The 12,676-nt window shown below is 41.9% G+C and overlaps 1 protein-coding gene across 5 annotated transcripts in view; it reads left to right on the forward strand.

Moving 5' to 3' along the window:
* ccdc18 (coiled-coil domain containing 18) overlaps nt 1-12,676 on the forward strand; it is a 46,687-nt gene that overhangs the window by 21,750 nt on the left and 12,261 nt on the right. For all 5 annotated transcript variants that reach the window (XM_023977825.2, XM_023977827.2, XM_023977828.2 and 2 more), the window contains one exon: nt 6,897-7,039. In XM_023977825.2, the coding sequence (XP_023833593.1) occupies nt 6,897-7,039 (143 nt within the window). The remainder of the gene's footprint in view (nt 1-6,896; nt 7,040-12,676) is intronic.

Below are 12,676 nucleotides of genomic sequence, written 5' to 3' on the forward strand. Positions count from 1 at the left end.
GACTTGGAGTTACATTGTGTTGTTTAAGTGTTCCCTTTATTTTTTTGAGCAGTGTATATATATATATACATACATACACACACACACACACACACACACACACACACACACACACACTACCGGTCAAATGTTTTAGAACACCTACTCATTCAATGGTTTTTCTTTATTTGTACTATTTATACCCTGTAGAATATTTGTTAATACATCAAAACTATGAAATAACACATATGGAATCATGTAGTAATCAAAAAAGTCTTAAACAAATCAAAATATATTTGAGATTCTTCAAAGAATGCACCCTGTCGTTCTTCCTCATTCTCATGGCCAGTTCCTGATTTATCATCAACTTCCTGTATGTCACTTTATCTTTGACTATTTTTGGCCAGACAGTCTCACTCTCCCTTCTCTCATTTCTTCTCTCTTTCTAGGAAAGAGAACTACAGATCAAATAATGTAATCAAGGAAAAGAAAAAAAAGCATCCTTGTCCGTCCAATGTTTCCTAATCTCCCATCCCTTGTAATGCGACTATCCCTGATGCTTCTTCCATCTTTTCCCCTGCCACGCTATAAAATGTCTCCCTGCAGGCGGTCACGGAGTCCGAGGTGCTAAAGGAGCTCCCTTTCTTCTTTAAGGTTGATGCCCATATCATCTCCAAGCCTATCTCTGACCTTTTTAACCTGTCTCCTCTCTGGGGAGGTTCCCATTGCTTGGAAGGCAGCCACGGTGCATCCTTTATTTAAAGGGGAGATCAAGCTGATCCTAACTGTTATAGGCCTACTTCTATTTTGCCCTGTTTATCAAAAGGGTTGGAAAAACTTGTCAATAATCAACTGACTGGCTTTCTTGATGTCTATAGTATTCTCTCGGGTTCTCAATCTGGTTTCCGCTCAGGTTATGGATGTGTCACTGCAACCTTAAAGGTCCTCAATGATGTCATCGTTGCCCTTGATTCTAAGCAATGTTGTGCTGCTATTTTTATTGACTTGGCCAAAGCTTTTGATAAGGTAGACCATTCCATTCTTGTGTGCCGGCTAAGGAAAGGGAAGATTTTTACCTTGTCAGCCTTTCGGTTACTGGCCCAACGCTCTAACCACTAGGCTACCTACCGCACCTCAGGTATATTGGTGTCTCAGAGGGGTCTTTGGCCTGGTTTGCTAACTACCTCTCTCAAAGAGTGCAGTGTATAAAGTCAGAACATCTGCTGTCTCAGCCACTGCCTGTCACCAAGGGAGTACCCCAAGGCTTGATCCTAGGCCCCACGCTCTTCTCAATTTACATCAACAACATAGCTCAGGCAGTAGGAAGCTCTCTCAACCATTTTATATGCAGATGACACTCTTATACTCAGCTGGCCCCTCCCTGGATTTTGTGTTAAATGCTCTACAACAAAGCTTTCCTAGTGTCCAACAAGCTTTCTCTGCCCTTAACCTTGTTCTGAACACCTCCAAAACAAAGGNTATTGGTGTCTCAGAGGGGTCTTTGGCCTGGTTTGCTAACTACCTCTCTCAAAGAGTGCAGTGTATAAAGTCAGAACATCTGCTGTCTCAGCCACTGCCTGTCACCAAGGGAGTACCCCAAGGCTTGATCCTAGGCCCCACGCTCTTCTCAATTTACATCAACAACATAGCTCAGGCAGTAGGAAGCTCTCTCAACCATTTTATATGCAGATGACACTCTTATACTCAGCTGGCCCCTCCCTGGATTTTGTGTTAAATGCTCTACAACAAAGCTTTCCTAGTGTCCAACAAGCTTTCTCTGCCCTTAACCTTGTTCTGAACACCTCCAAAACAAAGGTCATGTGGTTTGTTAAGAAGAATGCCCCTCTCCCCACCGGTGTGACTACTTCATCTGAGGATTTAGAGCTTGAGGTAGTCACCTCATACAAGTACTTGGGAGTATGGCTCGATGGTACACTGTTCTTCTCTAGCACATATCAAAGCTGCAAGCTAAAGTTAAATCTAGACTTGGTTTCCTCTATCGTAATCGCACCTCTTTCACTCCAGCTGCCAAACTAACCCTGATTCAGATGACCATCCTACCCATGCTAGACTAATTCATAGATCGGCAGGTGAAGGTGCTCTCGAGCGGCTAGATGTCCTTTACTATTCGGCTATCAGATTTGCCACTAATACTCCTTATAGGACACATCACTGCACTCTATACTCCTCTGTAAACTGGTCATCTCTGTATACCCGTCGCAAGACCCACTGGTTGATGCTTATTTATAAAACCTTCTTAGGTCTCACTCCCCCCTATCTGAGATATCTACTGCAGCCCTCATCCTCCACWTRCAACACCCRTTCTGTATTGTTGTCTCTACCTTCTTGCCCTTTGTGCTGTTTGTCCCCAATAGTGTTTCTACCATGTATTGTGCTGCTGCCATTTTGTGTTGCTACCATGCTGTGTTTTCATGTGTGCTGCCATGCTATGTTGTAGTCTTAGGTCTCTCTTTATGTAGTGTTGTGGTGTCTCTCTTGTTGTGATGTGTGTTTTGGCCTAYATTTTTATTTAAAAAATTATAATCCCAACCCCTGTCCCCGCAGGAGGCCTTTTGGTWGGCCGTCATTGTAAATAAGAATTTGTTCTTAACTGACTTGCCTGGTTAAATAAATAAAAAATAAGAATAAATAACATTTGCCTTGATGACAGCTTTGCACACTCTTGGCATTCTCTTAACCAGCTTTCTGAGGTAGTCACCTGGAATGCATTTAAAATCAAATCAATGTTTATTTGTCACGTGCGCCGAATAGAACAGGTGTAGACCTTACAGTGAAATGCTTACTTACAGGCTCTAACCAATAGTGCAAAAAATGTATTAGGTGAACAATAGGTAAGTAAAGAAAATAAAAAAGACAGTGAAAAACAGTAGCAAGGCTATATACAGTAGCGAGGCTATAAAAGTAGCGAGGCTACATACAGACAACCATAAGCGGTTAGTCAGGCTGATTGAGGTAGTGTGTACATGTAGATATGGTTAAAGTGACTATGCATATATGATAAACAGAGAGTAGCAGTAGCGTAAAAGAGGGGTTGGCGGGTGGTGGGTGGCGGGACACAATGCAGATAGCCCGGTTAGCCAATGTGCGGGGAGCACTGGTTGGTTGGGCCAATTGAGGTRGTATGTACATGAATGTATAGTTAAGTGACTATGCATATATGATAAACAGTAGCAGCAGCGTAAAAGAGGGGTTTGGGGGGGGCACACAATGCAAGTAGTCCGGGTAGCCATTTGATTACCTGTTCATTAGTCTTATGGCTTGGGGGTAAAAACTGTTGAGAAGCCTTTTTGTCCTAGACTTGGCACTCCGGTACCGCTTGCCATGCGGTAGTAGAGAACAGTCTATGACTGGGGTGGCTGGGGTCTTTGACAATTTTTAGGGCCTTCCTCTGACACCGCCTGGTGTAGAGGTCCTGGATGGCAGGCAGCTTAGCCCCAGTGATGTACAGGGCCGTACGCACTACCCTCTGTGTAGTGCCTTGCGGTCGGAGGCAATTGCCGTACCAATTGCCGTACCAGGCAGGTGTGTCTTGTTAATTTGTGGAATTTCTTTCCTCCTTAATGCGTTTGAGCCAATCAGTTGTGTTGTGACAAGGTAGGGGTGGTATACAGAAGAGAGACTTATTTGGTAAAAGACCAAATCCATATTATGGCAAGAACWGCTCAAATAAGCAAAGAGAAACGACAGTCCATCGTTACTTCAAAACCTGAAGGTCAGTCAATCCGGAACAGTCGCACAAACCATCAAGCGCTATGATGACTGGCTCTCATGAGGACCGCCACAGGAAAGGAAGACCCACCTCTGCTGCAGAGGATAAGTTCATTAGAGTTAACTGCACCTCAGATTGCAGCCCAAATAAATGCTTCACGGAGTTCAAGTAACAGACACATTTCAACATCAACTGTCAGAGGAGACTGAGTGAATCAGGCCGTCGTGGTCGAATTGCTGCAAAGAAACCACTACTAAAGGACACCAGTAAGAAGAGACTTGCTTGGGTCAAACACAAGCAATGGACATTAGACMGGTGGAAATCTGTCCTTTTGGTCTGGAGTCCAAATTTTGAGATTTTTTTGCTCCAACCGCTGTGTCTTTGTGAGACACAGTGTCGGTGAACGGATGATCTCTGCATGTGTGGTTCCCACCTTCAAGCATGGAGGAGGAGGTGTGATGGTGTGGGGGTGCTTTGCTGGTGACACTGTCTGTGATTTATTTAGAATTCAAGGCACTCTTAACCAGCATGGCTACCACAGCATTCTGCAGCGATACGCCATCCCATCTGGTTTGGGCTTAGTGGGACTGTCATTTGTTTTTCAACAGGACAATGACCCAAAACACACTTGCAGGCTGTGTAAGAGCTATTTGATCAATAAGGAGAGTGATGGAGTGCTGTATCAGATGACCTGGCCTCTACAATCACCCGACCTCAACCCAATTGAGATGGTTTGGGATGAGTCGGACCGCAGAGTGAAGGAAAAGCAGTCAAGAAGTGCTCAGCATATGTGGGAACTCCTTCAAGACTGTTGGAAAAGCATTCCAGGTGAAGCTGGTTGAAKTTTTATTTATTTTATTTCACCTTTATTTTACCCGGTAGGCCAGTTGAGAACAAGTTCTCATTTACTACTGCGACCTGGCCAAGATAAAGCAAAGCAGTGCGACAAAAACAACACAGAGTTACACATGGGATAAACAAACGTACAGTCAATAACACAATAGAAACATCTGTATACAGTGTGTGCAAATGAGGTAAGGCAATAAATAGGCTAATAGTGGCGAAGTAATTGCAATTTACACTGGAGTGTTGTATGTGCAGATGAGGATGTGCAAGTAGAAATACTGGTGTGCAAAAGAGCARAAAAACWAATATGGGGATGAGGTAGGTAGTTGGTTGGATGGGCTATTTACAGATGGGCTGTGTACAGCTGCAGTGATCGGTAAGCTGCTCTGACAGCTGACGCTTAAAGTGAGGGAGATACAGTTGAAGTCGGAAGTTTACATACACTTAGGTTGTAGTCATTAAAACTCGTTTTTCAACCACTCCACAAATGTCTTGTTAACAAACTATAGTTTTGGCAAATCAGTTAGGACATCTACTTTGTGCATGACAAAAAGTAATTTCTCCAACAATTGTTTAAAGACAGATTATTTAACTTGTAATTCACTGTATCACAATTCCAGTGGGTCAGAAGTTTACATACACTAAGTTGACTGTGCCTTTTAAACAGCTTGGAAAATTCCAGAAAATTATGTCATGGCTTTAGAAGCTTTTGATAGGCTAATTGACATCATTTGAGTCAATTGCAGGTGTACCTGTAGATGTATTTCAAGGCCTAACTTCAAACTCAGTGCCTCTTTGCTTGACATCATGGGGAAATCAAAAGAAATCAGCCAAGACCTCACAAAAAAAAATTGTAGACCTCCACAAGTCTGGTTCATCCTTGGGAGCAATTTCCAAACGCCTGAAGGTACCCACTATCATCTGTACAAACAATAGTACGCAAGTATAAACACCATGGGACCACGCAGCCGTCATACGCGTCAGGAAGGAGACGCATTCTGTCTCTAGAGATGAACGTAATTTGGTGCGAAAAGTGCAAATCAATCCCATAACAACAGCAATGGACCTTGTGAAGATGCTGGCAGGAACAGGTACAAAAGTATCTTATCCACAGTAAAAGGAGTCCTATATCGACATAAACCTGAAAGGCCACTCAGCAAGGAAGAAGCCACTGCTCCAAAACCGCCATAGAAAAGCCAGACTACGGTTTGCAACTGCACATGGGGACAAAGATTGTACTTTTTGGAGAAATGTCCTCTGGTCTGATGAAACAAAAATAGAACTGTTTTTGCCATAATTACCATCATTATGTTTGGAGGAAAAAGGGGGGGGCTTGCAAGCGGAAGAACACCATCCCAACTGTGAAGCATGGGGGTGGCAGCATCATGTTTGTGGGGGTGCTTTGCTGCAGGAGGGACTGGTGCACTTCACAAAATACGATGGTTATCTTGAGGAAGGAAAATTATGTGGATATATTGAAGCCACATCTCAAGAACATCAGTCAGGAAGTTAAAGCCTTGGTCGCAAATGGGCTCTCAAATGGAGACTGACCCAAGCATACTTCCAAAAGTTGTGGCAAATGGCTTAAGGACAACAAAGTCAAGGTATTGGAGTGGCCATCAATACAAGCCCTGACATCAATCCCATAGAAAAATGTGTGGGCAGAACTGAAAAAGCGTGTTCGAGCAAGGAGGCCTACAAACCTGACTCAGTTACACCATTTCTGTCAGGAAGAATGTGCCAAAATTCACCCAACTTATTGTGGGAAGCCTGTGGAAGGCTACCCAAAACGTTTGACCCAAGTTAAGCAATTGAAAGACAATGCTACCAAATACTAATTGAGTGTATGTAATCTTCTGACYCGCTTGGGATGTGATGAAAGAAATAAAAGCTGAAATAAATAATTCTTTCTACTATTATTCTGACATTTCACATTCTTAAAATAAAGTGGTGATCCTAACTGACGTATGGGAATCTTTACTASGATTAAATGTCAGAAATTGTGAAAAACTAAGTTTAAATGTATTTGGCTAAGGTGTATGTAAACTTCCGACTTCAACTGTATAAGTCTCCAACTTTAGTGAATAGAATGCCAAGAGTGTGCAAAGCTGTCGTCAAGGCAAAGAGTGGCTACTTTGAAGAATCTAAAATATATTTTGATTTCTTTAACACTTTTTTTTGGTTACTACTTATTCCATATGTGTTATTTCATAGTTGTGATGTCTTCACTATTATTCTACAATGTAGAAAATGGTAAAAAGATAGGAAAACCCTTGAATGAGTGTAGGTGTGTCCGAACATTTGACTGGTACTGTATAATATGAATGATATTTGTTGCCAGGTGTCTGCGTTGGAGCAGGAGTTGGAGCGGGCGCGCTTGTCTCTGGAGGAGGAGCTGAGGAGGAGAGAGGAGGTGGTGCAGGAGGCTGACAAGGAGGTGCAGGAGAAGAGGCGACAGGCTGCACAGCTCTCTGGCTCTGTCACGTAAGACTAGACAGAAGATTTGTATTCATTCCAATTAAGCATTTGTCATTGCTTAGTTTGATATAGAATGACCTTAAGATAAGACCTCACAAAATCCTCTCTGTATGTATATTGCAACTGTTCTCTGTTGGTCAGTGGGAGTTGTTGGAGTTCAGGCCAGACCGAGCAGCTCCTGCCCTGTAGCAGAAAGAGAGCGAGGAGGAGAGAAATGTTCCCATCGGCATAGTGCTGACAGAATAAGACAGTCCCATGACTCTAGTGCCTCCACAACCAGGGGGTTTATTGTGTGTCCCATCTCCACTCCCCCCCCCCCACACCACTCGCTCCTCCCTTTGTCAGGGGGTATATATACACCGCTCCACTCTGAAGCATCCTCCTTAGAGCGAGAGCTTATTTTAGGGTGGAGTTTAACACTTAATAAAGGAGCGTAGCAAAGCATAGAGGAGCACTTTGACTAGGAAAGCACGTTGCTTTGTCTATTAAGTCACTACTTAGGGAGGATCGATACAGAGATCGTATGCAGAGTTCTAACTCTGGTTACTCAGTTAGTACTCTAGTTCAGGTTACTCTAGTTATAGTTACTCAGTTAGTATTCTAGTTCAGGTTACTCAGTTAGTACTGTAGTTCAGGTTACTTAATTATTACGGTAGTTGTTACTCAGTTAGTACTGTAGTTCAGGTTACTCAGTTAGTACTGTAGTTCAGGTTACTCAGTATTGTTCAGGTTACTCAGTTAGTACTGTAGTTCTACATGGGATAAAACAAACGTACAGTCAATAACACAAATAGAAACATCTGTATACAGTGTGTGCAAAGAGGTAAGGCAATAAATGGCTAATAGTGGCGAAGTAATTGCAATTTACACTGGAGTGTTGTATGTGCAGATGAGGATGTGCAAGTAGAAATACTGGTGTGCAAAGAGCAGAAAAACAATATGGGGATGAGGTAGGTAGTTGGTTGGTGGGCTATTTACAGATGGGCTGTGTACAGCTGCAGTGATCGGTAAGCTTGCTCTGACAGCTGACGCTTAAAGTGAGGGAGATACAGTTGAAGTCGGAAGTTTACATACACTTAGGTTGTAGTCATTAAAACTCGTTTTTCAACCACTCCACAAATGTCTTGTTAACAAACTATAGTTTTGGCAAATCAGTTAGGACATCTACTTTGTGCATGACAAAAGTAATTTCTCCAACAATTGTTTTAAAGACAGATTATTTAACTTGTAATTCACTGTATCACAATTCAGTGGGTCGAAGTTTACATACACTAAGTTGACTGTGCCTTTTAAACAAGCTTGGAAAATTCCAGAAAATTATGTCATGGCTTTAGAAGCTTTTGATAGGCTAATTGACATCATTTGAGTCAATTGCAGGTGTACCTGTAGATGTATTTCAAGGCCTAACTTCAAACTCAGTGCCTCTTTGCTTGACAATCATGGGGAATCAAAAGAAATCAGCCAGACCTCACAAAAAAAAATTGTAGACCTCCACAAGTCTGGTTCATCCTTGGGAGCATTTCCAAACGCCTGAAGGTACCACTATCATCTGTACAAACAATAGTACGCAAGTATAAACACCATGGGACCACGCAGCGTCATACGCGCTCAGGAAGGAGACGCATTCTGTCTCCTAGAGATGCGTAATTTGGTGCGAAAGTGCAAATCAATCCCATAACAACAGCAATGGACCTTGTGAAGATGCTGCGCAGGAAACAGGTACAAAAGTATCTATATCCACAGTAAAAGGGAGTCCTATATCGACATAACCTGAAAGGCCACTCAGCAAGGAAGAAGCCACTGCTCCAAAACCGCCATAGAAAAGCCAGACTACGGTTTGCAACTGCACCATGGGGACAAAGATTGTACTTTTTGGAGAAATGTCCTCTGGTCTGATTGAAACAAAAATAGAACTGTTTTGCCATAATTAACCATCATTATGTTTGGAGGAAAGGGGGGGCTTGCAAGCGGAAGAACACCATCCCAACTGTGAAGCATGGGGGTGGCAGCATCATGTTGTGGGGGTGCTTTGCTGCAGGAGGGACTGGTGCACTTCACAAAATAGATGGCATCTTGAGGAAAAGGAAATTATGTGGATATATTGAAGCACCATCTCAAGACATCAGTCAGGAAGTTAAAGCTTGGTCGCAAATGGGTCTTCCAATGGAGCAATGACCCCAAGCATACTTCCAAAAGTTGTGGCAAAATGGCTTAAGGACAACAAAGTCAAGGTATTGGAGTGGCCTCATAAAGCCCTGACCTCAATCCCATAGAAAATGTGTGGGCAGAACTGAAAAAGCGTGTTCGAGCAAGGAGGCCTACAAACCTGACTCAGTTACAACCAATTTCTGTCAGGAAGAATGTGCCAAAATTCCCCAACTTATTGTGGGAAGCCTGTGGAAGGCTACCCAAAACGTTTGACCCAAGTTAAGCAATTGAAAGACAATGCTACCAAATACTAATGTGAGTGTATGTAATCTTCTGACCCGCTTGGGATGTGATGAAAGAATAAAAGCTGAAATAAATAATTCTTTCTACTATTATTCTGACATTTCACATTCTTAAAATAAAGTGGTGATCCTAACTGACGTATGGAATCTTTACTAGCGATTAAATGTCAGAAATTGTGAAAAACTAAGTTTAAATGTATTTGGCTAAGGTGTATGTAAACTTCCGACTTCAACTGTATAGTCTCCAACTTTAGTGAATAGAATGCCAAGAGTGTGCAAAGCTGTCGTCAAGGCAAAGAGTGGCTACTTTGAAGAATCTAAAATATATTTTGATTTCTTTAACACTTTTTTTTGGTTACAACTTATTCCATATGTGTTATTTCATAGTTGTGATGTCTTCACTATTATTCTACAATGTAGAAAATGGTAAAAGATAGGAAACCCTTGAATGAGTGTAGGTGTGTCCGAACATTTGACTGGTACTGTATAATATGAATGATATTTGTTGCCAGGTGTCTGCGTTGGAGCAGGAGTTGGAGCGGGCGCGCTTGTCTCTGGAGGAGGAGCTGAGGAGGAGAGGAGGTGGTGCAGGAGGCTGACAAGGAGGTGCAGGAGAAGAGGCGACAGGCTTGCACAGCTCTCTGGCTCTGTCACGTAAGACTAGACAGAAGATTTGTATTCATTCCAATTAAGCATTTTGTCATTGCTTAGTTGATTAGAATGACCTTAAGATAAGATAAGACCTCACAAATCCTCTCTGTATGTATATTGCAACTGTTCTCTGTTGGTCAGTGGGAGTTGTTGGAGTTCAGGCCAGACCGAGCAGCTCCTGCCTGTAGCAGAAAGAGAGCGAGGAGGAAGAGAAATGTTCCCTCGGCATAGTGCTGACAGAATAAGACAGTCCCATGACTCTAGTGCCTCCACAACCAGGGGGTTTATTGTGTGTCCCATCTCCACTCCCCCCCCCCCACACCACTCGCTCCTCCCTTTGTCAGGGGTATATATACACCGCTCCACTCTGAAGCATCCTCCTTAGAGCGAGAGCTTATTTTAGGGTGGAGTTTAACACTTAATAAAGGAGCGTAGCAAAGCATAGAGGAGCACTTGACTAGGAAAGCACGTTGCTTTTGTCTATTAAGTCCTACTTAGGGAGGATCGATACAGAGATCGTATGCAGAGTTCTAACTCTGGTTACTCAGTTAGTACTCTAGTTCAGGTTACTCTAGTTATAGTTTCCTCAGTTAGTATTCTAGTTCAGGTTACTCAGTTAGTACTGTAGTTCAGGTTACTTAATTATTACGGTAGTTGTTACTCAGTTAGTACTGTAGTTCAGGTTACTCAGTTAGTACTGTAGTTCAGGTTACTCAGTATTGTTCAGGTTACTCAGTTAGTACTGTAGTTCAGGTTACTCAGTTTAGTACTGTAGTTCAGGTTACTCAGTTAGTACTGTAGTTCAGGTTAATCAGTTAAGTACTGTGTTCAGGTTACTCAGTTATACTGTAGTTCAGGTTAATCAGTTAGTACTGTTGTTCAGGTTACTCAGTTAGTACTGTAGTTCAGGTTACTCAGTTAGTACTGTTGTTCAGGTTACTCAGTTAGTACTGTTGTTCAGGTTACTCAGTTAGTACTGTAGTTCAGGTACTCAGTTAGTACTGTAGTTTCAGGTTACTCAGTATTGTTCAGGTTACTCAGTTAGTACTGTAGTTCAGTGTATCTCAGTAGTATGTAGTTCAGGTTATCAGTTGTACTGTAGTTCAGGTTACTCAGTTAGTACTGTAGTTTCAGGTTACTCAGTTGTACTGTAGTTCAGGTTACTCAGTTAGTACTTGCTAGTTCAGGTTACTCAGTTGTACTGTAGTTTCAGGTTACTCAGTTAGTGACTGTAGTTCAGGTTACTCAGTTAGTACTGTAGTCGGTTACTCAGTATTGTTCAGGTTACTCAGTTAGTTACTGTTGTTCAGGTTACTCAGTTAGTACTGTTGTTCAGGTTACTCAGTTAGTACTGTTGTTCAGGTTATCAGTTAGTACTGTGTCAGGTTACTCAGTTAGTACTTGTAGTTCAGGTTACTCAGTTAGTACTGTAGTTCAGGTTACTCAGTTAGTACTGTAGTTCAGGTTACTCAGTTAGTACTGTAGTTCAGGTTACTGCAGTTAGTAACTGTAGTTCAGGTTCTCAGTTAGTACTGTAGTTCAGGTTACTCAGTAGTACGTTGTATTCAGGTTACTCAGTTAGTACTTGTATTCAGGTTACTCAGTTAGTACTGTAGTTCAGGTTACTCAGTTAGTAACTGTAGTTCAGGTTACTCAGTTTAGTAATCTGTAAGTTCAGGTTACTCAGTTAGTACTGTTGTTCAGGTTACTCAGTTAGTACTGTAGTTCAGGTTACTCAGTTAGTACTGTAGTTTCAGGTTACTCAGTTTAGTACTGTAGTTCAGGTTACTCAGTTTAGTACTTGTAGTTCAGGTTACTCAGTTAGTACTGTGTTCAGGTTAATCAGGTTAGTACTGTAGTTCAGGTTTACTCAGTTAGTACTTGTAGTTTCAGGTTACTCAGTTATGTACTGTAGTTTCAGGTTACTCGTTAGTAACTGTTGTTCAGGTTACTCAGTTAGTACTGTAGTTTCAGGTTAATCAGTTAGTACTAGTAGTTCAGGTTACTCAGTTAGTACTGTTGTTCCGGTTAATTAGTTTGGTACTGTTTGTATCAGGCTTAATCAGTTAAGTACTGTTGTTCAGGTTAATCAGTTAGTACGTTGTTCAGGTTTAATCAGTTAGTACTCTAGTTCAGGTTACTCAAGTACTGTTGTTTCAGGTTACCGTTAGTACTGTTTGTTTTCAGGTTAATCAGTTAGTACTGTAGTTCAGGTTAATCGGTTTAGTACTGTAGTTCAGGTTAATCAGTTAGTACTGTAGTTCAGGTTACTCGTTAGTACTTAGTTCAGGTTACTCAGTACTGTTGTTCAGGTTACTCAGTTAGTACTGTTGTTCAGGTTATAGTTAGCTTTGTCAGGTTAATCAGTTAGTACTCTAGTTCAGGTTACTCAGTACTTGTTGTTCAGGTTAATCAGTGTAGTACTGTTGTTCAGGTTATCAGTTAGTACTGTTAGTTTCAGGTTAATCGGTTAGTACTTCTAGTTCAGGTAATCGTTGTACTCTAGTTCAGGTTACTCTCGTTAGTACTGTGTTCAGGTTTA

Source organism: Salvelinus sp. IW2-2015, linkage group LG32, assembly GCF_002910315.2.
Source record: "Salvelinus sp. IW2-2015 linkage group LG32, ASM291031v2, whole genome shotgun sequence".
Taxonomy (NCBI): Eukaryota; Metazoa; Chordata; class Actinopteri; order Salmoniformes; family Salmonidae; genus Salvelinus; species Salvelinus sp. IW2-2015.